Here is a 25756-nt window from a genome sequence, read left to right as displayed (position 1 = left end):
GCTGCTTTTATTTTGTACATTGTACTTTTACATAGAATTGCAGTACAGTTAGAATGCCATTTGCAAAACAATGAAATGCAGTATGTAATAAATAACAGCAGCAATAAAAATACACTGAAACATCCTACAGCATCTGGCATAGCATATTAACAATTGCAACAACATAAAGCAGTGTTCCAAAACATCCAGCAATTTTCAAGGGTGTGTGTGTGTGTGAATTTAGGACACACTGCATATGCCAGAACCAGACAGCAGCACACAAGTGTCTGTACTTTTTTTAAAGTCTGTTTAACAGAGATAAAAATGGGATGTGTTTGTAGATTTGAAAGCAGCAAGCCCTTTCTATTCTGGAAAAGAGTGGTCATCTAGCTCCAGCTACAGACACTAACAATATCTGAAGAGCAATAACTCATTCTGATGTAGCATCAAGCCAGATCTCTACCAATGTTTGCAGTTCATGTAATATAAAGGACCAACTTACATATAATACTGAAAAACACAGCCCTTGAAATTTCATGTTCTCTCTCTCTCTTTTACTAATAACAGGCCACGATGGGGGTGGGGAGAAAAGAAGGGAAAGTTGCATTTTAATTTTTATTAAAAGGAAAAAAACGAGGGACTGCAAAAAGGTACAACCTTTCCTCCCGCACTATGATAGTCCCAGGTGAAAGCTGCCACCACTGGCCATCATGGCAGCATAGAGGCAATTTAATAGGGAACACAATGGGGGAGGAAATGGTTAACCCACCCACCGTCCTAATGAAAAGACTGGAAAAAAACGAAACATGGCACTTCAAGTGATACACTTAGCATCCTGTTCAAGGCATTGGCAGGAGGTTCCACTGCCTTCAAGGGTCTCTGGGTACCTACCCACATCTGTAGGAAAAGTTAAATATTAACAAAGAATACATGCACAATATTTCTTAGGGTAACTATGCGCACCCCCCCCCCACCTTCAAGATCCAATATTTCAAACTAGTTTTATTTGCTTTTATTGTATAAGTGCTGTACACAAGATCTTGTAAAAAACAAAGTTCATCCCCCCACAACCTAGTATTTACTGTATGGGCAAGCCTGTGTTCACTCATTTCAGCCTGAGTTTACATACTGAGCTAGCACTGAATATCTACAATATTGGCACAGAGCACTTTTTTGGGGGGGGACCATGTCGTACCACAAACAAAAGCAGAATTTGTGAATTAAATAATTATTTTCTTTAAACAACCACTGTGTTCTAGCTACAGCCAACCCTCCTGACGACTGTAACTACCACCAACGGTCACGCTGCAGCAACAAAGGAGGTTCCAAGTGTTGCGATAGCTCTTGAAGGCCGAAGCCAATCACCTGAAACATAAAGGAAAGCAAATCAGGAACCAAAGGGGGAAATTAGTTCCCATCAGTGGCCGACTGCGTTCTGTAAAGCAAGGTTAGCCAATGTAGTGCCCCGCATGTTGTTTTGCAATACAACGCCCACCAGCCCCAGCCAGTGTAGCTAATGGTCAAGAGATTACAGGAGTTGTAGTCCAAAACATTGAGAGGGCGCCACATTGGCTATGCCTGCTGCAAGGCTTCAGCTATTCTGTGGCATCCCCAGTGAAGAGCTCTCTCCAATCTCCTTTTATCCCATTTTACCAAGTAGAAGGAACTGCTCCACAATTATATTTGCAAAACATGAAGCTCACATAAGTTTCTGGCCACCCAGCTGTCAGCTACTACCCTGATTCCCATGTTTATTTAGCAAACCAGCTCATAACGGGGCCATCATTTGCAAAGGACCATGCTTGCAGGTGTAGAATGTGAACCATACAGTGGAACCTCGGTTTGTTAACACCTCGGTTTACGAATGTTCCGTTTACGAACGCCGCGGACCCATCTGGAACAGATTAATTCACTTTCCATTACTTTCAATGGGAAAGTTCACTTCAGTTTATGAACGCTTCCGTTTATGAACAGACTTCCAGAAACAATTACACCCATGCTTCGGGTTAAGTACGCTTCAGGTTGAGTACTCCGCGGACCCGTCTGGAACGAATTAATCCACTTTCCATTACTTTCAATGGGAAAGTTCACTTCAGTTTATGAATGCTTCAGTTTATGAACAGACTTCCGGAACCAATTGTGTTCATAAACCGAGGTACCACTGTACAAGGATATTAAACAGGAAGCACTTGAGCAAGGGCTCTTATAGCTTCCCCCAGCCTGCTTTGGCCAGGGCTTGCTGCCATTCCACAGCTCTCATTCTGCTAGTCATGAACCAAGGTTCTCAGCCAGGTAGTAGAAGGAAGCCCACCTAAAAGAAATTACAACGTGGAAGAGTTCTCCTGAGAACAGCATCGCTATCCTAAAATGTATGGCGCTCACAGCAGCCTAAAGGCCCTCAAAGTATCTCACATATCAATATATGCAATCTCTTGGCTGTGCTAGAAGGAGGCAAGAAGTCAACCCAAACAATAGCAAGGATCCTTCAATGTTAAGAGGACAGTGGTCAGTGGTAGAGCAGACTGTCCCAGGCATCTCCAGGTAGGTCTGGGAGAAGCCATCATCTGAAACCCGAGAGCACCTCTGGCAGTCGAGGTAGCCAATACTGAGCTAATGGGGCCAATGTTCTAACACTTATAGTGCAGTGTAGCATGTTGAACATGAAAATAAGCATTAGGAAAGCAGGGAGTTTTCTGGTAGGGAAAACAATGAACCCCTATTGCCCATTATGAGCCCTTCATTTCCAAGAGCGACAAGCCATCATAAAGAGGGATCCATCATGAGAGGAGACCAAAGGAAAACAGCAGTAGTGTTCCAATTTGCAGCTTTGCCTTACATCTGGGTTCTGCCATGTTATTTGTGTCAGCGGTGGTGACTGGTGCCCATTTGGACTGGCGGGGTGGAGAGCAGGGAGACCAACAGTAGGGGAAGCCAGAGCCAATGAGACCAGCTGGTTCTCGTTTGGCCTCCATCACTCTCCCTGCCGAATTAACAAATGGCAAAACAGAGTGAGGAGGCAAACCCCGACATTAAGGGTCACCCCACTGGGTGGTTTTAAGGAGACAGGCAGTCGCCTGACCGAGGTGAGGTTGGTGGGATAGTACCCCATTCAACCTAATACAGCCTCCACTGTATGTAAGTTTACTTGCTTCAATAGCAATAGTACGGTAATAATAATAAATAGTATTTATACCCTGCCCATCTGGCTGGGTTTCCCCAGCCACTCTACATGACATGCTCTTCCCCCACTCCTCCAAGTACCTGCTCTCTGTCAATGCCCAAAACTTACTCCATCTTGGCATCTAAGTGGTTTGCCATGTCTTTGTCTACATAGCGGCAGAAGAGAAAAAGGAGGTTGCTGGGGAGGTGAAATGGCTCTACCATCGACGCCTTGGGTACCTGAGAAAGCTCCCTAGCCACAAGGAGCACTGTATCCACCCTGAGGGGAAGAAAAGGGAAGTGGGGGGGGGGGAAGGATGGAGATGAAACGTTAAGAGGCTTGGTGTCTGCAGACACAAATTACTTGGGACCACCCTGCCCAACAGATGCCACCTCACCATTTTTCAAAGTCTCCATTGCGGGGCTTCAGGGGCATTCCGGAGGAGAGACATCTCTCCCCGTGACTCAGGAGAAGGTATAGAAGTGAGATGGCAAACTTGGAGAGACAAGGAGAGAAGATGGCACAGCAGGAAACATTAGCAAAGGAACAGCAGCAATGGAACCCACCACACTCAATGTCAACCTTGAGGTAAGGTGGCATAAAACCACACCGGTACTGGCAAATACTAAGGGAATTTAAAAGTCTCCCCCTCCCACCCTGTTTGTTGCTCCGCCACAAAATTCTGCCAGGATCCCCGGGAAAGTTTCAAAGCCCTGTCCCCAAACACACCTTGTTCCCAAACACCATAGCAAGCGATTGCTGGACAGACTCCGGCTGCAATCTGGTTAGCTCCTGTAAGATGTCTATCATCTCACTGAAGGTCAACTGCTCAATGACATCACAGAGAGGACCGTAGAGAATGGGCAGAGACTACCAAGCCCACAGAACATGGAAGGAGTAAGTTGAAAGGATAAATGTTAAAATCAAGCTTGCTTACCCTTTAAGAGTTAATAAACCTTATCTATGGGATAGAGAACTCTAATGCTATAGGAAGTAGTAAGAGTTATAGGTCTTTATTTCTATACACTGAACCTGTTAAGAGAAATGAAGTTTCTACTCCCAAGCACAGGGTGGGCTTGATAAATTTAACCCAAACCATTACAACCTATCAAGCAAGGGTTACTGCCTGCTCTCTGAAAAATTCTGCAGCCTCTCAGCCGAACAGGATTCAAGCAACATTTTCAGTTCATTCTGTAAAGGCACAGCCCATCTTACACATTTCAGCTTCCACAATGCTGTGCACATATTTCAGTTTTCTGGTGGCTTGGGTCTGGTTATGCAAGAAAAATCTGGTGTAAATTAAATTGTGCAAGCAATGTCGTTTAGAGACGTTAGCTTCCCCCACAACCCAATTTAAATGTCTCATTTTACTGCAAACCCCCGTTTGCACCCCAAAAGTCAATTTATAATGGGAGCCTCATAACAAGGTCATCAATGATGGTAAAGGGCTTTACACTCTGCAGATGGTTTTAGGGAGAAGTGGAACACACAGGACGGGTACCTCATCCATCATGTCCTTCTGAAGGAGAAACGGTAGGTGCTGGGTGATGCTCACAAGGACCTGCTTGGCCTGCTCCTGCGGCAAGTGTGGCAACAGACGAGCCACCAGCCTCTTGCCTTTTCCCACAAGCAGGATCTGAAGGAATTCATCTTTGGCTTCCCTGGAAGAAAAGACCAGCTGCTCCACACACGTACCTCACTGCCAAAGCATCATGAGAGTCTAGAAAGGGGAAAGGGGCCAAAAACATACCCAAAGGCCCATGGTTATGTTGTACCTAGTGCTGTCTGGACTTCAGACGTGGCCGTTTAACAGAACAGAACATCTCCTGGCTCTTCTGCTAGAGAGGGAGGATGGTATGAACCCAAGGAGTAGAAATTGTCAGCGGCCTGGTAACCTAAGTAGGCAGCTGGCCTGATGGATAGAGGTGGGTCCACAGACACGTGGCCACAACAGCCACCGTCTTCTTCATCCTAACACACATCTCATGTAGCATCACTGCCGCAAATATTCCCCCTGGACTCACTTTTCCGAGTTCTGCTCTTCAATTCTTAGGGCTTGATAGATATGTCCCAGCTCATGCGCAAATTTCTCACAGAAGTGGAGGTGCTCCTCCTCCGGTGCTTGCTCCAGTTTCCGCTGACCATCTTCTATATCCAGAAGCTGCAGGTACATCTGTCTCAGGAACACACCAACAAGATCCATAAAGCCACCGTCTTTGACAGGGCAGCTCTTTAGCCAACTATATTTGCTGAGCATCTAGTTGTGCTTTCCAGGTGCTTGCTGTTTTCCCCTGTTATCTCCCATCTGCCAATTGTTTGGGGGGGGGGGCAAAGGGAAGGCAGCAGATAGTATTTTCTTACCTAGAGTGAATGGGAACTGTAGAGAAATCCATGCCTCCATTTTCCACGGAGTCTCCTAAACTTCTTTAGGGTCAGCAGTGTCACAAGTTCAGGAGCATGAACCAACTATTCTCCAAACAGTGGTCAAACCCTTCATTTGGTGCTAGCATTAAGGATCACATGCACCACAGGCATGTACATGTACCGCCCGCACCAATGAACTATGCTTTAGTTAGTTTTTACTTTTGCAATGTAAAATCTTTTGGCAGGGGGCAGTTTTGTCCAGCAACCTGCAAACTGATGTGGCTGGATTACAACTCCCATAAATTAGGCAATTGCAATCTACTACTACCAGACTTTTAGAAGACATCTGAAGGGAGCTCTGTTTAGTAAAGGTAAAGGGACCCCTGACCATTAGGTCCAGTCGTGACCGACTCTGGGGTTGCGGCGCTCATCTCACGTTATTGGCCGAGGGAGCCGGCATACAGCTTCTGGGTCATGTGGCCAGCATGACAAAGCCACCTCTGACGAACCAGAGCAGCGCACGGAAACGCTGTTTACCTCCCCACCTGAGTGGTACCTATTTATCTACTTGCACTTTGACGTGCTTTCGAACTGCTAGGTGGGCAGGAGCAGGGATGAAGCAACGGGAACTCACCTCATCGCGGGGATTCGAACCGCCGACCTTCTGATCGGCAAGCCCTAGGCTCTGTGGTTTAACCCACAGCACTCTGTTTAGGGAAGCTTTTAATATCTGAAGGACTACTGTATTTTAATATTTTGTTGGAAGCCAGGTGGGTGGGGTATAAATAAATTATTACAACAACAACAACAACAACAACAACAACCTGTGACTGGTTCACACCATAGAGGCTTTTCTCAATTTCTACAACGACTATTTCATTAACACAGCCAAATCACTCACACCGTATGTGCAGAGTTCTAGCTGAACAGAGCTATTTGCTACCAACTCTGCAAGAGTTTCTATGCATCATCATCATCATCATCATCATCTGTAGTCATGACACTGCCTGTGCTGGATACTACACACTAGGAATCTGCTCCACTAGAATGTCATCATCATGAGTTTCATATTGTCAAGCTCTTTGTTGTGGGGGACAAAGGGGGCGTGGGGGGGGAGGAAGAAGAGCACACACTGCCTTGCTGAATAGAGATTGATGGAGTTTACTTATAGGCTGCTTTTCCACAATGAGCTGCACCCAAAGCAGCTTGCAGCAAACATTCAAAAGCATCAAAACATTGAAAATACAAACATACAAAATACAGAACATGTTAGTAAATTCAAACGACAAAAATAAACATTTCAACAAATGCAGAATACATCAATACAATTCTCGAACCTAATGCGTTCCGGGAGTCCATTCAACTCCCGAAACCATTCGAAAGCCAAGGCACGGCTTCTGATTGGCTGCAGGAGCCACCTGCACTCAATTGGAAGCTGCAGAAGCCATGTTGGATGTTCGGCTTCCAAAAAACGTTCGCAAACTGGAACACTTACTTCCGGGTTTGCGGCATTCGGGAACCAAGGTACCACTGTATTACCAAACAATGTTTAAGTACATAAATACAAAGCCAAACAAGAGTTAACCAACAATAATGCTTCTTGTACTGGCCTTGCCACGCTCCAAGGACACTGGCTTAAATATAAACACGGAACTGCGTTCCCAAGCTATCTCAGCGACTCACCTTCTCAATTTCATAGAGCACTTGCAATCGTTGATTACCCACAGCCTTCAAAAGATGGGGGGGGGAGGGGGGAAATAGGTGTTAGTTTTCAACAGCAGAGCAACCAGCACCAGTTTGTAATACAGTTTCCAGTGGGGCCGTTTCCAGTACTTTACAGAATACAACAAAGTGGCCAGAATTCCACTGGTCAATTAGAGGTGGCATGAAAAACAGGAGGATAAAGCCCATAGAATATACCGTCCACCTGTCAGTTAACAACGTGCCCTATTTATTAGGGGGTGGGGAACAACCATCCGCTGTGGACCACTGACAGGTGGGCAGGGCCACCCAACCATAAATCATCTTGTGTCACGTGTCAGGCGGTTCAAGCAGCAGCAGCTACAGAGAAGATCCTTCCTTTGCACCCCCAACTGGAATTCTAGTGACAACTGCAAAGAACCTTCCTCGAACTTTCCCATGCCCAACATTCATGGGACCCCGAGGCCCAGGAAAAGCAGGCATGGTTAGCCCAAATGGCCTGGCGAGACAGCTTCCAAGGCTCATGTGTCGGAAGTTCCCACCAACGATATATACGCAAGAGACTTCATGTTCACACGCAGCAAATATGTGGAGTCGAGTCCTAGCTTCTGGAAAAGCCAGAGGCAACAGGATGGGTGCATTACCTGTTCCAGTGGGATGTTGTGCACGGCATCAATAGCCCTGCGGGGACTGTAGCACGTAGACACTGCCACTTGGCCCAGGGAGCCTGGTATCCGCACCACTAGAAGGAGGAAACCATGGTCAGGAGGTGCCTGGCATCCCTAACATCTAGGGAGGAGCCTTCTTTCTGCAGAGTGCTTACCAGATTCGTATGCCTCCACTTTCTGGATATAGGGTGTCACTAGCTTGGGGACTTCAGTCTTGCATCCTCCGAGAAGCCCCTTTTCTGCCTGTTTGTGTTCCAGCTTGCGATAATATTCCTGGGGGGGTGGGGAGGACAGGACAGCTCAGTACCAAAGGCAGTGGAAGCAAAAAGCACTTCTGTTGCTCCCCACTCATCCCAACTCCAGCATCCAAATCTGTCAAGATGGCAATTCTCGCCGAGCCATTCTCGCCAGACAGTGATTAACGTACACCTTTTGAACTTTTGGGGACGCGGATGGTGCTGTGGTCTAAACCACTGAGCTGAGCTGGTTCGCCAGAAGCAGCTTAGTCATGCTGGGACAAACACCGGCTCCCTCAGCATATAGAGCGAGATAAGCGCCGCAACCCCAGAGTCGTCTGTGACCTTTGAACTATAGTTCAAATATAGAATTTATGCTTTTGAATTATGATGCTGGAGGAGACTCGAGAGTCCCATGGACTGCAAGAAGATCAAACCTATCCATTCTGAAGGAAATCAGCCCTGAGTGCTCACTGGAAGGACAGATCGTGAAGCTGAGGCTCCAATACTTTGGCCACCTCATGAGAAGAGAAGACTCCTTGGAAAAGACCCTGATGTTGGGAAAGATTGAGGGCACAAGGAGAAGGGACGACAGAGGACAAAATGGTTGGACAGTGTTTTTGAAGCTACGAACATGAGTCTGACCAAACTGCAGGAAGCAGTGCAAGACAGGAGTGCCTGGCGTGCTATGGTCCATGGGGTCACGAAGAGTCAGACATGACTAAATGACTAAACAACAACAACAACACTCACCTGGTAATAATAGTCATCCCTGTGAAGGTTGTCACTCTGAAGCTGCAACATTTGCACCTTTATCACCCAGTCTTTTTCTACCGGAGTCATGAGCACAGCATAGGGATCCACCTTCGGCGGCTGGCGCTTCATACGGGGAATTCTTTTAGAGAAGAAGAAATACGCTTATGAAAAGGCTTCTGCACTGGTCCAAAATACCACCAACCCCTTGCTGCGGTCACATACAGTTGTACCTTGGAAGTCAAACAGAATCCGTTCCAGAAGTCCGTTCAACTTCCAAATCCAAAGCACGGCTTCCGGTTGGCTGCAGGAAGCTCCTGCAACCAATCGGAAGCCCCATTGGACGTTCGGCTACCAAAAATAGTTTGCAAACCAGAACACTCACTCCCGGGTTTGCGGGGTTTGGAAGCCAAAATGTTTGAGAACTAAGCTGTTTAAAAACCAAGGTACGACTGTATTCTTTCTTCTGAACTGCTTTTAAATACGGCTCTGTCGTGCCAGGGCCGGAGGAGTAAGAAAACCTAAACACGTAGCAGAGTTTCCAAAAAATAGACCAAAGGCAATTGTACTTCATCCAGCAGAGCTTTACTGCTGCTGAAGGCAAATGAGCATAATGGTTGCAAATCCAATACAATCAGGATTGGCACAGTTCATAAAAATCCAGTTGCAGCACTTAAAATAAAACTTACAAACTTTATAATAAGACTTAAACCTTAACAGCATACAGAACGGAACACCAGAACAAAGAGAAAGAGAAAGTGAGAGCCAGGCTCCTCCTGGCCTTATTATTATACTCAGCACGACCTTGACAAAAACATAACAGAACCAGTTTAAACCAGCTATACTCAGCTTCCCAGAGAAATAGACAAAACATCAGAAACCTTCTTTCTCTCATGTAGAAATAAACCTTATAGAATCCTCCTGAACTAATCAGAATAGGAAAAATCTCTACACATCAGATCAATACTTTCTGCACTAAGAAATGAAAACTAGCAGGCTCATCTAGGGGAACAGCACCGAACTTGAATACCTTCAATAATTCAGAATAGCAGCTTGTCTAAGTTTTAGAAATCTGAATGAAGTTGGTGCTTTCATTGTATTTTTCCAGTTTTAGTTATTTCATTCAATATTCCATACTGTACCAAAAAGTGGGGGGGGGGGGGAGGAGGGGAGAAAAGAAAAACACTAAATGATCTCCAATGAGCATCTGTGTCAAAACATTGAAAATCTATAACTAGCCCTCGGAAAATAGCCAACATTATCTACGGTAATCCACAAGCTTAATCCATTTTAACACAAAAATATGATGTGCATTATGTTCCTTCAACTGCATATAGTAAGTTAATTCTGCCATTATAATGGGTGCTGAGTCACCAAACAATCCCATGAGGGCCAGCTGGGTGGAGTGGTTAAGAGTGATAGACTAGGACCTGGGAGAGCAGGGTTCAAATCAGCCGTGAAGCTCACTGGGTGACCTTGGGCCAGCCATTGCCTCTTCGTGTAACCTACCTCACAGGGTAGTTGTGAGGATAAAATGCGAGAGGGGGAAGAAGTGTACATGCCACTTTGAGCTCCTTGGAGAAAAAAGGTGGTATATAAATGTAATAAATAAATACATACATACATAAAGATTGTGGCAATGTTCATATTAAGTTGTCTTCATTTGCCCTCACTTACCTCCTTTCTTGCCCTCGCTGTCTTTGGGTCAGGATCCGTTGATGCAGGGGGTGAAGTTGTGTCATGGCACTGGGAACACTGTAATGAAGCAGGACAAAGAGGGGTACCAGGATTCGTCTCCCATGCCTTTAGGACCTTTTAAATACATTTTTGTATTTAACTTCCACTAATATAGTGTGTTTGTTACTACGAATGTACTATTTTTTAGGCATACTTTATCCCCGTATACATTCGTCTGTGCACATTACTTGGCTGCAGAACTAGTTTGAAAAACTTAGAACTGCTATTTTGAAGATGGGCTGTATTTGGTTTTCGTATTGTGGCAGAAAGTGTGACTTAATTGCAAGTAGAGAATAAATCTTTTGTCAGCAACTTATCTTGCCCCCAGTTCTCAAATATGCAACAGGTTAGTCTGCATGCCAAGTTCCCTACTCCAACGTTAAGACTCAATTGCAGGCAGCAACCCTGATCAAACTATTTGCTGGCTGTCCTCTTTCCCCCAAAATACTATTTGAATTAACAGACGACAAACAGAGGCTGCAGATCACGATCAACACTCCAGATCCGTAGTCTGTGCTGAACCAGGGATTCTAGAAAGCCTTCTGAGCACTTGGGAGTGCTATATGCCTGGCACTAGCAAGTGGCATGCAGTAGTCAAGGAGGAGGTTTCTGCCTGTGCCCTGGAGGGAAGTGAGGGGGCAGGTGGGGCTCAATCACCTGGGATGGTAGTCCACTAAGAAGGAAAGGAAAAGGTAAAGGGACCCCTGACTATTAGGTCCAGTCGTGACCGAATCTGGGGTTGCACGCTCATCTCGCATTATTGGCCGAGGGAGCCGGCGTATAGCTTCCAGGTCATGTGGCCAGCATGACAAAGCCGCTTCTGGCAAACCAGAGCAGCACATGGAAACGCCGTTTACCTTCCCGCTGTAGCTGTCCCTATTTATCTACTTGCATTTTGACGTGCTTTCGAACTGCTAGGTTGGCAGGAGCTGGGACCAAGCAACGGGAGCTCACCCCGTCACAGGGATTCGAACCGCCGACCTTCTGATCAGCAAGCCCCAGGCTCAGTGGTTTAACCACAGCGCCACCTGGGTCCCAAAAACTCTGATCCTAAACCTCCGCTGCCTTGCAGGGTATCTTCAGGAGAAGAAAAGGCTAAGGAAAAAAACCCTACACAAATTCAGAGTGGAGTCCCTAAGACGGTTGGATGGCGCCTTGTACGCCTCCTTCCGGCAACTCCTGCAGCCAAGCTGGTGCCAAATGTATTGCTCTTTCCTTTGGACCCCATCAGCAAGCCCAAGAGGGGCGTCTTGCCATCTAGGTGGCCCAGGACCCCCATACCCACTTGTCCAGGCTTGCGTCCCAGAGAGGTCACTTTGGGGCTGCAAACGCAATGGTTTGACTTCACATCTGGAGGTGCACTCCATCGTCTCTTGAGACACATGGATGCCATCAACCAACCAACCAACCAACCAACTAGGTGTCATAGCAGGGATCCATGAGCATGCAATAAGATCTTGTGATTATAGTTCTCCAAGCTAGTCAAAATAACCCCACCACAACTCTAATCCCACGTACTAAACCGCAGATAGAGATGGACTCCTGAAGGGGCTGCATCCTCTCAAACCCAAGGTGATCTCACCCATGCTTTCTATACCTGAACTTCTGCTGGCTGCCAGATGTTGGACTGAAGAGTGGAGGGTCAAGATTATGGGCCATAGCCCAGCTTGGGCTATTAACATTTGGAAAAAAGGGCGTATATGGAGGTGGAGACGCATAGGCAGATGTCTGGAGAGAAAAGGGAAGAAAGGAGATTTCATTTTTATTATTAAGTTTGATATTCCCCTTGATTGTAAAAAATGTCAAAGCAGTTGAACAAAAACAAAACAAAATAAAACTATTGGTAAAAAAACACAAATATTTAAAACATTTTAAAATATAAGACCAGCGACAAACTAAAAACAAATGTGTCAATATTCTACATATCAGGGTAAAGGTAAAGGGACCCAGACCTTTAGGTCCAGTTGCGGACGACTCTGGGGTTGTGGCGCTCATCTTTGCTAATTGGCCAAGGGAGCCGGTGTACAGCTTCCGGATCATGTGGCCAGCATGATGAAGCCGCTTCTGGCGAACCAGAGCAGCGCACGGAAACACAGTTTACCTTCCCGCCGGAGCGGTATCTATTTATCTACTTCCACTTTGATGTGCTTTTGAACTGCTAGGTTGGCAGGAGCAGGGACCGAGCAACGGGAGCTCACCCCGTTGCAGGGATTTGAACCACTGATCTTCTGATCAGCAAGCCCTAGACTCTGTGGTTTAACCCACAGTGCCACCTGGGTCCCTTGGTTGGCAGGGTAGGCTTGCCTAAACAAAAGTGTTTTTAGCAGGAGCTGGAAAAAAGTACAGTGAAGGTGCCAACCTGATGTCAATAGGCAGGGAGTTCCAAAGTTTGGATGTTGTCACACTTAAAGATCTTTCTCTTACAGATGCAGAACAAATATTATGTGGCACCTGTTAACCGTGCTCATGAAGTAACTTCTGGTCGTTTCAGATAGGCAACTATAACTGGTGATTAAGAAAATGCAGGTGCCCAACCACATCTAACCACTTGGGGGCATTCAATCCTCTAGTTGACAATTCTCTCTACTTTGCATCCTAATAATAGCTAGTGAAAGAGGGAGTCCTGCAAGCAAATAACTTGCTCTTACTTGGAGACCAAAAAAGGCATACGTTGCCTGGATATCTAAGGTTTAGCTTGATACTTTACAGTTAAATATCTATACATTCTTAACAAGTGCTTTTTTCTGAAAAAAATAATGTTTTGACTCAAGAAAATCACCATTTTATAGTTCAGATCAGGAAAAATAAATACAGTAAATGGACAAAAGTACAAAGATGCACAAAATGTTTAGGGGTATGCGTACCCCGGTGTGCCCCCAGGAAAAAAAGCACAGTTCTTAACAACTTGGCTGCTGCTTTGTATATGTTCAGTTTCCTGTGATCAGGACACACAGGAAACAAGTTGTGAATTCTGACTTTTCAAAACCTACGCTTGAACTGTTAAATCCTGTTCAGGAGAAATTCCCTCCTATACCCTTTCTTTTACAACCCTTGTGGACTTGTCATGCCCTCTGCCATCAGTAAACCATTCTCAGTAGTAGTAGTAATTATTTATTATTATTAAGTGGGGACTCCCATCTCCCAGTGAATGCAAAGTGTCTCCCTGTTGGCGAGAGATAGCACAGGGCTGCTCCGAATGCCAGTAATTCTTTGCCAATTACTTTGAAACCTCTTGATATGGTTTGAGACTAACGTTTGGAGCCAGGCAGCATTCGGTCAAAGAAACCTGTACAGTGGTACCTCTACTAACGAATAACTCTACTTACGAATGTTTCTACTTAGGAATGGAGCTCCGTCTGCCATCTTGGATGCGGTTTAGATAGGATTTTTTCTACTTACGAATTTTTAGATAGGGTTGCTTCAACTTACGAATTTTTTCTCAAAATGCATTCCTATGGGATTCAACTTACACATTTTTACGACTTACAAATGTGCGTTCAGAACGCATTAAATTCGTAAGTCGAGGTACCACTGTACTCCGCTCTCTCAGGTGAAAACAAGTGGGACCTGCAACAAAATGTTTGCCCTGTGGGATACGCCTGCTGATGGTAGAGCAGAAGAAGAAGAAAAGAAGAGTTTGGATTTAATATCCCGCTTTATCACTACCCTAAGGAGTCTCAAAGCGGCTAACATTCTCCTTTCCCTTCCTCCCCCACAACAAACAGTCTGAGGTGAGTGAGGCTGAGAGACTTCAGAGAAGTGTAACTAGCCCTAGGTCACCCAGCAGCTGCATGTGGAGGAGTGGGGACACAAACTTTCCCTTTTTTTGGCGGGCAATTCCCTTATTCAGGGCCCTTGCTTTCATATCTGGGAGTTGACAGCCCCATAGGATTCCTTATCTTCAAATCCGGGGGTTGACAGCTATGTCCTGGTTCACCAGATTACGAGTCTACTGCTCTTAACCACTACACCACACTGGCCAGCTCCAGGATACTCCATTCCATCCTCCCCCTGGCCAACATTCCACTGTCACTGGGCATGCTCAGTCTTCACTGGCACATTTTGAGTTTTCCCCAACCCCAGGGGCTTTTCTAAATATTTCTTTCTGCAAACCTTGGGATCCCCTGCAAAGTCCACCAACACTGCCCTTCTTATGCGTGAATAGTGATGTTTCGTTTACATCTGGGCCAGCACTCAGAAGTGAGATGTCTCTATTAGTATTATATACTAACTGCAATCTTGTGCGCTGGGTTGTGTAAAAGGAAATCAAAAGTTAGAGCACATCTAAACTTAAAAGAGGAAGTGCAGGTGGAACAGTTTCCTGTGAGAACGGAGCTAAGCTACACATTTATTTTTTATCTGTTTCACAAAATTCACATGCCACTGGACTGTTGTAGAACTCTAAAGCCATTTACAAGGATTTTTTTTTAAAAAATAAAAAAATAAAGAGCAGTTAAACACATGATTAAAATAGTAAAATAGATTAAAACACATCAACATCTATGCATCTGGAGAGGTTTGCCTAAACAGAGTTTTAAACAGGTGCCAATAAGCCAAGAGTTCCAAAGCCTAGGTGCTGCCACACTGAAATATCATTTTTCTTTTTTTACAATTGTGGAACAATTAATATATGTCACCTATAACAGTGAAAGTTCTTTAGATCAAAGTGAAGAGGTGAGTACATACTGTCTAAGGTAACCCCACAAGTAAATTGATCCCAAGCCAGTCAAAGCTTTCTTTATCAATAGTAATACCTTGAAATTGACCTGGTAACATATTGGCAACCAGCACAGGCGACATGACACGTGACATTACCTGATTAAGGCCAAGTACACGCCGTGTTCTGCGGGGTGGAGTGAACAGGTAAGGTGATCTCATAGAGCCAGACATCGTGGGAGATTGCTGTGAGACAGGACAGTAGCAAAGACAATTTAAAATAATAATGATAATGATAATGATCATCATCATCATCATCATCTGACTGGGTTGCCCCAGCCACTCTGGGCAGCTTCCAACAAATTATAACCTCAAACACAGTAAACCATCAAACATTAAAACTTCTTCTAAATGTCTGATAGCTGTTTCTTTCCTTGGCATCTGACGGGAGGCTGTTCCACAGGGCAGGCATATCCACAGCAGCTCAGGTATCCTCAGGCATTAGGTGCATGTTCTGCATACTGTATAAAACTGTGACTCCAGACTAGTAAACCCAGACAACTGCTTTGTCGTTCTAACATAAGCAATTTGAAAATTAGTTCTGCGTAGCACAGAATGAAAGTAGCAAGATTGAGGGTTTGAGGATTGGGGGGACGGAAGTGAGACAGGGCCAGGCGATGAAGCCAGTTTACCTGCCGCATGAAGCGCTGAGAAGAGGACTTGAAGGTTCTCCCACGGAAGCCTGAACGCTCCAGGCCAGATGTGTCTAGATAGCTTCTCTGTGCTGGTGAGCCCAAAAGATCTAGGTTGACCCGGGACATTGAAGCCCTGTCCAGCGCCTGAGGCATAAGAGGCAACAGTAATATTTAATAGGTTAGGGATGGGATAGGGATGGGATATATCTGTCAATTTTGGTTTCTCATTTTTTCCTGTCTTAAGTTCTCCACTTCCTGCAGCAGTTCATGATTTGCTTGTTAGAAAGTCTTCATGAAAATTCACCAGCGCTTTCATGCAAATTTCTAATTTACATTTTCATGCCCTTATGCCAATACACATTTCTACAAAGCAACTTTCCTAATTATAAATGAATTTCGCATGTTAGTTTCACTCATGTATGCATTTTTATGCACACTAGTTTCTGATGTTTTACCACATTTTAAACATTCTGTTGGGAGCCACCCAGAGTGGCAGGGGAAACCCAGCCAGATGGGTGGGGTATAAATTTATTATTATTATTATTATTATTATTATTATTATTATTATTATTATTATTACCCTATTATTACTCTAGCAAATAGAGTTTTGTACACATTACCTGGTTAGAGAATTAAATTCCCATGGATGATTGTGCTTTGCTCATGTATTGTTACAGAAGAAACGTATTTGATAGGTTCCCCTTTAAATCCAAAATTAATCCCCCATGGATATTGTGGTGAAGCGCATTGCACCATCTCGGTAGCCAGATAAATTTCTATTTTTGATGAATTTCTGGCTTGCTCTCAGTTCATGCTCTGAAGTGACTCCCAACTCAGATTTTAAGTGGCACGGTACATGGAAGCAGAAAGTAGCCTAAAGTGTTGGGGGACTGATCATTTGTTTTGCAGAAAACTGTTTGAGTGAGTATGCTTCTGTTAACTCGAAGTGAAGAATGTTCCAGAAACCTACCAGAGAAGCCTAATTGCTTACACAGGTGTGAGATACGGATCAGGAGTTTATTGGTTTCAAGAACCTGTAGCATTAGAAAGGCTGCTCTTTAGTTTTTCTTTTTAAAATTTATTTTTTATTAAATATTTTATTGGTTTACAGAAGTACATGCCTTGTCTCTTTTTCAGGTTGTACAATCTTTCTTACATATCTCTGGCATCTGTTGTGAGACGTTAGTGTTGAGTGCACCAAAGGATCAAATATGAGTAGAGGCAAGATGCCATTGGATACAACAGATTTGACCCTAGGCTGCTTCTGTGGTAAAGACGGGGAAAGGGCTGTTATCATTTCCTTTGCTGGGCAGAAAAGTGGTGTAGACTGAGCCTTACCTCCATCATAGACAGTGACTGAACTCTTCTCCGGGTAGAATTCCACATGGAAGATTTTGAAGCTGTCTGAAAGGGATCAGAGCAGGGGTCAGCAACCTTTTTCAGCCGTGGGCCAGATTATTATTATTTTTTGGGGGGGGGGGAACTGAATGAATTCCTATGCCCCACAAATAACCCAGAGATCCATTTTAAATAAAAGTACACATTCTAATCACGTAAAAACACGCTGACTCCCAGACTATCCGCGGGCCAGATTCAGAAGGCGATTGGGCCGCATCAGAGAGACTCGGTTCAATGAAATTAAGCAAAACAAGAAAGGAAAAAAGCAAGCAAGCAATTACAATTAATCATAACAATTGAGCAATTCAAACCCAATTTCAGCACGTTGAAAGGACTGCAATAGGCTGTTAAGCACGTTGCAGTTGAAGCCAGCTGGGCTGTTAAAACTAGAAGGACAACCAACTGTGTTCTATCAGATTATCCCAGTGACCAATCTTGGATCTAAGGGCTCAGGCAGTCTTTAAGGTATCCTGGACCCAGGATGCTCAGGGATTTGTATATTAATATGAGAACCTTGAACCCAACCCAATAAAATACAGATGTTTTAGCAGAAGTGCCATGTGCTGTCACTTGTCTGCACCCACCAGCAGTCTAGCTGCTGCATTTTGCATTGCCTGGAGTTTCTAGATCAGGCCCACAAGAGAGCACACTCCATTTAAAGGAGACAGTCTCTTCCTTTAAATTCCTGGGAGTTTACCTGGGAGTTTATCAGAAAACACTGATAAAATGAATGTACAAGAGGCTGTATCTTAAGGGGTGGGTGGGGAGAGAAAGCAGTCTTACCAAGAAATCAGTAGGATAATCCGAGAGGTCGTTGGCAACTCTGCTGTCTAGGACAGCAGAATCTTCTCCCTGCAAAGCAAAGCAAAACAAACAAAAAATGAGCCTAAAAGAATATCTAAAATACTGCATAGAGGCAGAAGTGCCACTGAAGCAAGGTGGGACTTGGTGAGGCCTGAAAATCCTCATCTCAGCTCATTTTTAACTAGAAAGTGACTAGTCTTTAAATATGAGCACTTCTTTAAAAAATGCAAAGGTTTTGGAGGCCTTTGGAGTTCTTATTCCCCTTTGCAGTCAAAGCATGCCATATCAGGAGCACATACACAGATCTGACTTTTACCTACAATGTATACTAGTCACAGGAGGTTGGACTTTCAAAAAGACAGAATTCTAGTTTCTCAGTATGGGGAGGGTTATCTGGCTGTGAGCCAGGCAAGAAAGCTCGTTTCCCCACTGCTATCTCTTCAGTCCAATGAAACAAGAACACATCAAGCTAGAGAAGAAATATGATGTGTTTGATTTGTACCGCCATTCTGCTGGCTCTTGAAGACACACCTATTCAGGCAGGTAAACCGTGCCCTGAACTTGAACTTTTTTATCCAGCTGTTTTTACATGCATATTTTATAATGGGCTTGTTTTTTGTTTACTTTAAATATGGATGTTTAATGCTTTAATGGACGTGTTTTATGGTGTTTTTAAATTATGTATGGATTTTATGATTAACTGCATGCTACCCACACTACCATGAAAGTGGTATATAAATTAATAGCAATTCTACAATGGTACCTCGGGTTACAAACGCTTTGGGTTACAAACTCCGCTAACCCGGAAGTAGTACCTCGGGTTGCGAACTTTGCCCCAGGATGAGAACGGAAATCATGCGCTGGCGGTGCAGTGGCAGCGGGAGGCCCCATTAGCGAAAGCACACCTCAGGTTAAGAATGGTTTCGGGTTAAGAACACACCTCCAGAACGAATTAAGTTCATAACCCGAGGTACCACTGTACTACTTCTTTGTAACACAGATTTATGCACCTGGGATGCAAGCTCATTCTATGCGGCAGTGAAAACAACACACCAGCCATTTTCAAAATGGTGCCCTCTATAGCTGCTGGGCTGGGTTACCAAGTAAATTCCTGGATAACAAAAGTCACAATGATAGAATCGGCTCCATATTGCTGGCCTCGAGTTATCCAGCTTTCTCAAAGTACAAGACACCCAAAGGGCATTTTATATTTTACACAGATCATTAATCAGCAGTCCCAGCTGACACCTACTCTCAAAACACCTTAAACCAGTGATGGTGAAGCTATGACATGCGTGTCAGATGTGACACGCAGAGCCCCTCACTGCTGGCACGCGCCCCAGTGGCCCATTCACACTGTTTTTGCTGTCCCCTCCCATTTGTTCTCCCGTTCCTCCTCACGCTATAGCTTGTCTCCACTGTTAAACCCGAATCCTTTTTTGTTGTTGTTGCTGGTAGCCAGAGATTGGTTTTTTAACCCTTTCTGTGCTGTTTTCTGGCGCTTTGGCAGGTGATGATTGGGTGTAACAGAGTTCATTTTTTAATCTGTTCTGTGCTGGTTTTTTTGGCGCTTTGGCAGACTATGTCGGTGCTGTGTGTTAGTTCCAGCGAAGGTATTATTCGTCATTTATTTCTGTTCTCTCCCCCCCCCAAAAGCGCAGCAGCTTTGGGGCATCCCCCCCAGAAAAGCAAAGCAACTTTTGCACCCCCCAAAAAACCCCTCCAAAACTTTGGTCAGCAGCTCCCCCCAAAAAAGCTCAACAACTCTGGGCACTTTGTGATAAATAAGGGGTTTTTGGTTAGGTTAGGTTAAATAATTAGTTTTTTGTTTATTAAATACAGTTATATATTACAATTATACATTTTTGTTATTTAAACTATAAATATCACGAAATTATGGTTTTTTCTCTCGAAGTGACACACCACCCGAGTTATGCTCTGTTTTTTGGCGAATTTTGACACACCAAGCTCAAAAGGTTGCCCATCACTGCCTCAAACAGACGTCACAGGCTCTCCCTATCCATACTAGGGGCCCCAAGTCATACGATCCAACTCTTTTACCAAACCTACTGCCCACTTGGTTGCAAAAACCAAATGAACAGAAGAGACTGGCAAGACTGTAAGAGAAGTCTTGTGTTTCACACCTTAAGTCTACCTTACCTCCAATGTACGTTGGCCACGCACAGCTCTCATAACTGCTGGGTCTCCCAGGTTGTTTGGCTCTCCAGCTTCCTTGCTTTTATGATCCTCCTCCCATGCAGACTCCTCATCTTGGTCAGCCATTGCCACTTCCTCCTCCTCTTCCTCCTCTTCTTCAGCATCATCATCATAAGTATGTTGTGGCTCGGTGGGAGGGCTTTCATTCTCTGCCGCATCTTCTAGCATGGGTTCTGCCTCAGGAGCTTCACATTTCTCTTCCCCAACAGTCACCATCACCTCCTCAAATCCACCCACAGGCTCTGCATCTATCTTCAGAACTTTCCCTCCAGTCTGCTCCAGGTAAGCTTTAGAAGTGAGGGGAACAGATCAGCAGCAGAAGGAGGGATCTTAGGAAGATGGCAGCAACATTTTACCTGCCACAGCGAATCAACTACAATGCAGGAAGCAAGCCCTTAGACAGCCAAAAGAAATCCCACACTGTAGAAGAGACACACCACTGCCATTGTCAATCTTGGTAGATTCTTTTGGAATTTTGTTTTGGCTGTGAACACACCAGACATTTAAAGGACATTCAAAGCATATTCCCTGCCCAAAGGATACAGGTGAAACTCGGGAAATTAGAATATTGTCGAAAACTGCATTTATTTCAGTAATGCAACTTAAAAGGTGAAACCAATATACTGTATGAGATAGATGCATGACATGCAAAGCAAGATACGTCAAGCCTTTATTTGTTGTAAATGTAATTATTTGTCGTTAGGCGGGCCAATTATAAATGGAATGTAATTAATGAAATGTAATAGCAATGTTTTGTATTATTGTAACTGTTTTATTACTGTGGAATTTCCAAAGGAAAGCATTTGTAAAAATTAAAAAGAAAAAGAAAAAATAATAAGTTGCAGTACTGAAATAAATGCACTTTTTGACGATATTCTAATTTTCCGCGTTTCACCTGTAGTAGGAACCATATTTTGCTAAAGGTGCTAGGAATGGTAGTTCTGCAAGCGATGAACTATATTTCTCAGGATTTGGGGTTGCACTAAACTTATGGGGTATATGCAGCCTTTTATTCAAGTGAAATGCCTTCAACAGTTTTTTGAATTGCATTGAGGGGATTTTGATGATGATGATAATAATAACAATTTATTTGTACCCCACCCATCCGGCTGGGTTTCCCCAGCCACTCTGGGCGGCTTCCAACAATGATTAAAATACATTAAAATGTCACACATTAAAAACTTCCGTAAACAGGGCTGCCTTCAGATTTTTTCTAAATGTCAGGTAGTTGTTTATCTCTTTGACATCTGGTGGGAGGGTGTTCCACAGGTGCCACTACCGAGAAGGCCCTCTGCCTGGTTCCCTGTAGCTTTGCTTCTCGCAGTGAAAGAACTGCCAGAAGGCCCTCGGCACTGGACCTCAGTGTCCAGGCAGAACGATGGGGGTGGAGACGCTCCTTCAGGTATACTGGACCGAGGCTGTTTAGGGCTTTAAAGGTCAGCACCAACACTTTGAATTCTGCTTGGAAACGTACTGGGAGTTTTAAAGTCTGAAAATATTGCTTTGTTTTTGTTGGAATATATGTAACAGTTTAAATATTTTCTTACCTGTTGAAGTGAACGTCAAGTTAACGTAAAGATCAATTTCTTCCTCTTCAGCTGTCTTGTCACCCAAAGGTTCTTCTTCCGTCATAAAGTAATCCTCCAGGATCTGGTTGGAGATGGAGAAACAATAAGGGACTCATCCTGCTGTCAACTCCCTTGTGGGAGAAATCAATGGACAGTATTGAAACCTCTTCCAAAACCAAGTACACAGAACCAAAGCCAATGGCGTCGGTTCCTGCAATCATGGTAAACTATGAACCATGAATGCAAGAATGGCTCCAACATCATCCTCTCCAATCAGAACCAACAAACTACAACCCCTGGCTTAGTGTTAGAACAGAATCAGGGTTCGTTTCACTCCAAACAAACCGTGATTGGTAAGCCAAAAAGAAACCCTGGCTTCACATCACAGTTTAGAACTAAAACCTTTTCCAGTTCAGACACAACACAACATTAAGCTAAAGATTGTTCTTAGCTCCCAGTGTGAACAGAGGCATCTATGCATTCATATCTATGATGTGAACACAGCATGTATATTGGGTTTCTAACCCACCCATATTTAGACTCAGATGTGTGGCCTCCCCTTGGCAAGTTTCCCTCACTGACTTGAGGCTTGAGACTTACAGTATTAATCTCAAGGAGGAGGACGTGCCCTGCTCCAAGATTTTTGGGAAACAGAAGCTTCACAATTATTGTATTGGTCAAATGCCCAGGGAAATCCGGATGTATGGATTGGTAGCCCATGCCAGCAGTGCCGATTTCCCCTTAAAATAGCTACAAAACAACAATTTGCGACCTTGCCAAAAAAGCTCGACAACTCTTTGGACCTGCCCCCAAGCTAAACAACTTTGCAAAAAGCAAAACAATTTCTGTCCAGATTTTCACTGAAATATGGCAATCCTAGTTCAGTGTACACTAGTTCCTCTTGAATATCTACCATGTTTCTCCGAAAATAAGACACAGTCTTATATTTATTTTTCCTCAAAAACAACAACACTATGCCTTATTTTCAGGGGATGTCTTATTTTTTCCTTCTCCTGCCGCAGCCGGCATTGCTGCTGCACCTATCACTATGTCTTATTTTTGGGGTATGGCTTATATTCCTTGAATGCTTAAAAATCCTGCTATGGCTTATTTTATGACTACATCTTAAAATAGGGGAAACAGGGTATTCACAATAACCAACATAACATCTTCTATGACCCCACCACCACCCAGGCAGAAATGCATTTCTCACTCTTTAAACCTTCTTGGTCCCTTTTTATATTGTAAACCACCTTGTGATCATCGGATGAAGAATGCTATAGAAATTTGATTTATTAAGTTAATTAAACACACTTACCATTTCCTACACAGCCTTGGGTCATTTCCAAAGGTGACCGTCCAAGAAAACCGCACTCTTGTTCCCTTTGACTGTTTATATAGGCATGTTACCTGCCAAAGTTCTTTTGAATGTTTTAAAGGGCCTGTTTTTACTGAGAACTTGGGTTTCATTTTGTATTTTTGTAAACTGCTCAGGTTTTGTTACCATCAAGCAACATGCAAATCTTGTTAATTAAATAAGCAAAAGCTACAAGAATGTACAGCCACTATCAAGAACACCTGCGGAACTGCCTTGCTTCTGAGTAGACTTGCAGTGTTAAAAGCTAGCCCATTTGACTGTGGCCGGAAGGCTTATAGCACAGTAAGCCTGCAGGGATTTTAAGGAACACTCCCCCACAAAAAAATAATAATACAAAAAACCGTTTCAGGCAGTGTGTTTTCCCCTAAAAATTGTTTAGGGGTACTCTCATTTTCCTACTCATATTGAAATACTGACCCTCAATGAGGCCAAACTTAGATTCACAAAATGTTTAGGGGTATGCTACCCCCCCAGAAAAAAGCACTGGTTTCAGGTAATAATCAGGCTGCGTGGTGGGGAGGAGAGGATTCACTGACACTTTCTCTAAGCTGGCGTAGGGTGAAAGTGTGAAATAAAAATAAAGAGCACGCGGGGGAGTCCTAGAGAGACGTGACTGCGCAAGTGTCTCCCCCACCCTCGCAACAGCTCACTGCGATTTGCAGCTCCAGCCTTTCCTCTTCCCGCAAACCCCACCTCCGTGTTCAAGCTAGGCTGGCTCATGCCGACGTACGCGTGTACAACGCGTGTAAACCACACTGAACTCATCCCCCCCCAAAAAAAAACTCGTTAAAACAAGCGTGCTTAAACCGCCCGATGCTTTTCTCCTTCCGCTGCCCCGAAATAACAACAAAACAACAACAACAACAACAATAAGCATCCAGGCGAAGCACGCGTGTCTCCCGAGCTTCCCGAGAGAGGAAGGGCGAAGGGAGCGCAGAGCCGCTCGTGGAACGTGTGAAAACGGCAATAACTCTCTCCCTCTGGCTCTCAAGGAGCTGCAAATACAGAAAGCAAGGAGGAGCTGGAGCTCCACCCCGCCAAGAGGGAGGGCAGAGCCTTCCACGTCTCGTCCCACCCGTCCAGCGGGTTATGCTGCCAACAGAGGCCGGAGATCCCTCCGGCGCCAATCGCTTACCAGATCCTGCGCGGCACCGGCCGCCGCTTCCCCTCCCTCCGCCATCGGGGACGCGCGTTTTCCTCGACGGCGTCTCCCATTCCTGCCTCTTTTTGAAGAGGCCTCGTTAAGGGAGGGGCAGCGGCTGCTGGGCTTCATTTAAAAATATACCGCTATTGCTGCTATTTGTGAGGCTCGCCTCTTGGCACCATCGCTTATGTACATCTTGAGGCGCCGGGCGAAATCTTCCCACTCTTGTCGTTTATTGCATTTGTACCTTGGCATCCACAACATAAAAATGCAAAAACGAAAAGCCCATATACGTAATAAAAGGAGAACCAAACCAACGCTTCGCTCAGATGGTTGGAGCGTTGGTGCTGATAGGGTCCAGGTAGGTTGCAGGTTCGACCCCCCCCCCAGATTTCCTGCATTGCAGGGGGTTGGACTAGATGACCCTTGCAACTCTACGATTGGATGATTCTGTAGGACATCCTGTGCCAGAAGAAGAGGGTTAAATGCCAAATGTCAAACGCCACCAAATGTCAAGGAAACAAGCAACTATCTGACTTTTAGAAGACGTCTGAAGGCAGTCTAGTTTAGGGAAGTTTTTAATGTTTATAGGAAACCAGGCAGAGGGCCTTCTTGGTGGTGGCGCCCACCCTGTGGAACGCCCTCCCAGCAGATGTCAAGGAAATAAGCAACTATCTGACTTTTAGAAGACATCTGAAGGCAGCCCTGGTTAGGGAAGTTTTTAATGTTTGATGTTTTAACGTGTTTTTAATATTCTGTTGGGAGCCGCCCAGAATGGCTGGGGAAACCCAGCCAGATGGGTGGGGTATAAATTTTATTTATTTATTTTATTTTAATGTAAGTTGTCCTCGGGGAAGTCGCCCCAGCTCCTTGGGACATTTTGGCTGCCCTGCTTGGAAACTTTCCCAGGCTTTTGTGGTGCTGCACGCAGAATTGCACTCTGTATTTAAAACGCAGTCACAACACGGATTCGCCTAATGGCATTATATTGGCAGCTGTCCTTTCAATTCCTTATGATCCCTATGGAATTCTCATTTTTCACACTTGCTGGGCACTGGCTCGACATCTTCACTGAACTATCCACTATGACATATTTTGTATGTATATTTTAAAGCTGTTGGTTTTGTCTGTATTTGGTTTTTTTTTTTACAATTTTGAATGTCTGGTTTGATTGCTGTTTTAATGAATATTTCATGCTATTGTATGTAAACCGCTTTTTAATTATTATTGTGGTATATAAATCTTGCCACCTGCCATTTTTGCAACTTCTGTATTCCCTTTTTTTCGGCTGCATTGCA

At 44.4% G+C, this 25756-nt stretch overlaps 1 protein-coding gene across 4 annotated transcripts; it reads right to left on the bottom strand.

The window, feature by feature from the left end:
• Positions 1 to 976: 976 nt before the first annotated feature.
• On the bottom strand, positions 977 to 24730 carry PATL2 (PAT1 homolog 2). 4 transcript variants are annotated; one of them, XM_035131269.3, is made up of 19 exons: positions 24450 to 24730; positions 21916 to 22018; positions 20312 to 20655; positions 18131 to 18199; positions 17288 to 17353; positions 15947 to 16093; positions 15414 to 15500; positions 12196 to 12326; positions 10539 to 10616; positions 8862 to 9003; positions 8028 to 8145; positions 7849 to 7946; positions 7187 to 7231; positions 5164 to 5312; positions 4641 to 4800; positions 3869 to 4009; positions 3537 to 3634; positions 3269 to 3418; positions 977 to 1344 (listed from the first exon to the last, which is right to left on the bottom strand). In XM_035131269.3, exons 1-19 carry the CDS (start codon positions 24585 to 24587, stop codon positions 1341 to 1343), a joined length of 2268 nt encoding a protein of 755 aa, XP_034987160.1. In that variant the 5' UTR covers positions 24588 to 24730; the 3' UTR covers positions 977 to 1340. The 4 variants fall into 4 exon arrangements, with proteins under 4 accessions (XP_034987160.1, XP_088513242.1, XP_088513243.1 ...); XM_088657116.1 differs by having other exon boundaries at positions 3241 to 3418; positions 24450 to 24687; XM_088657117.1 differs by lacking the exon at positions 24450 to 24730 and adding an exon at positions 23255 to 24331.
• Between the last annotated feature and the right edge of the window lie 1026 nt (positions 24731 to 25756).

The sequence above is a fragment of the Zootoca vivipara genome, chromosome 13, assembly GCF_965207765.1.
Source record: "Zootoca vivipara chromosome 13, rZooViv2.hap1.1, whole genome shotgun sequence".
NCBI classification, from domain to species: domain Eukaryota; kingdom Metazoa; phylum Chordata; class Lepidosauria; order Squamata; family Lacertidae; genus Zootoca; species Zootoca vivipara.
The sequence above is the reverse complement of the archived record's forward strand: the minus strand, read 5'-3'. Positions and strand labels throughout refer to the sequence as shown.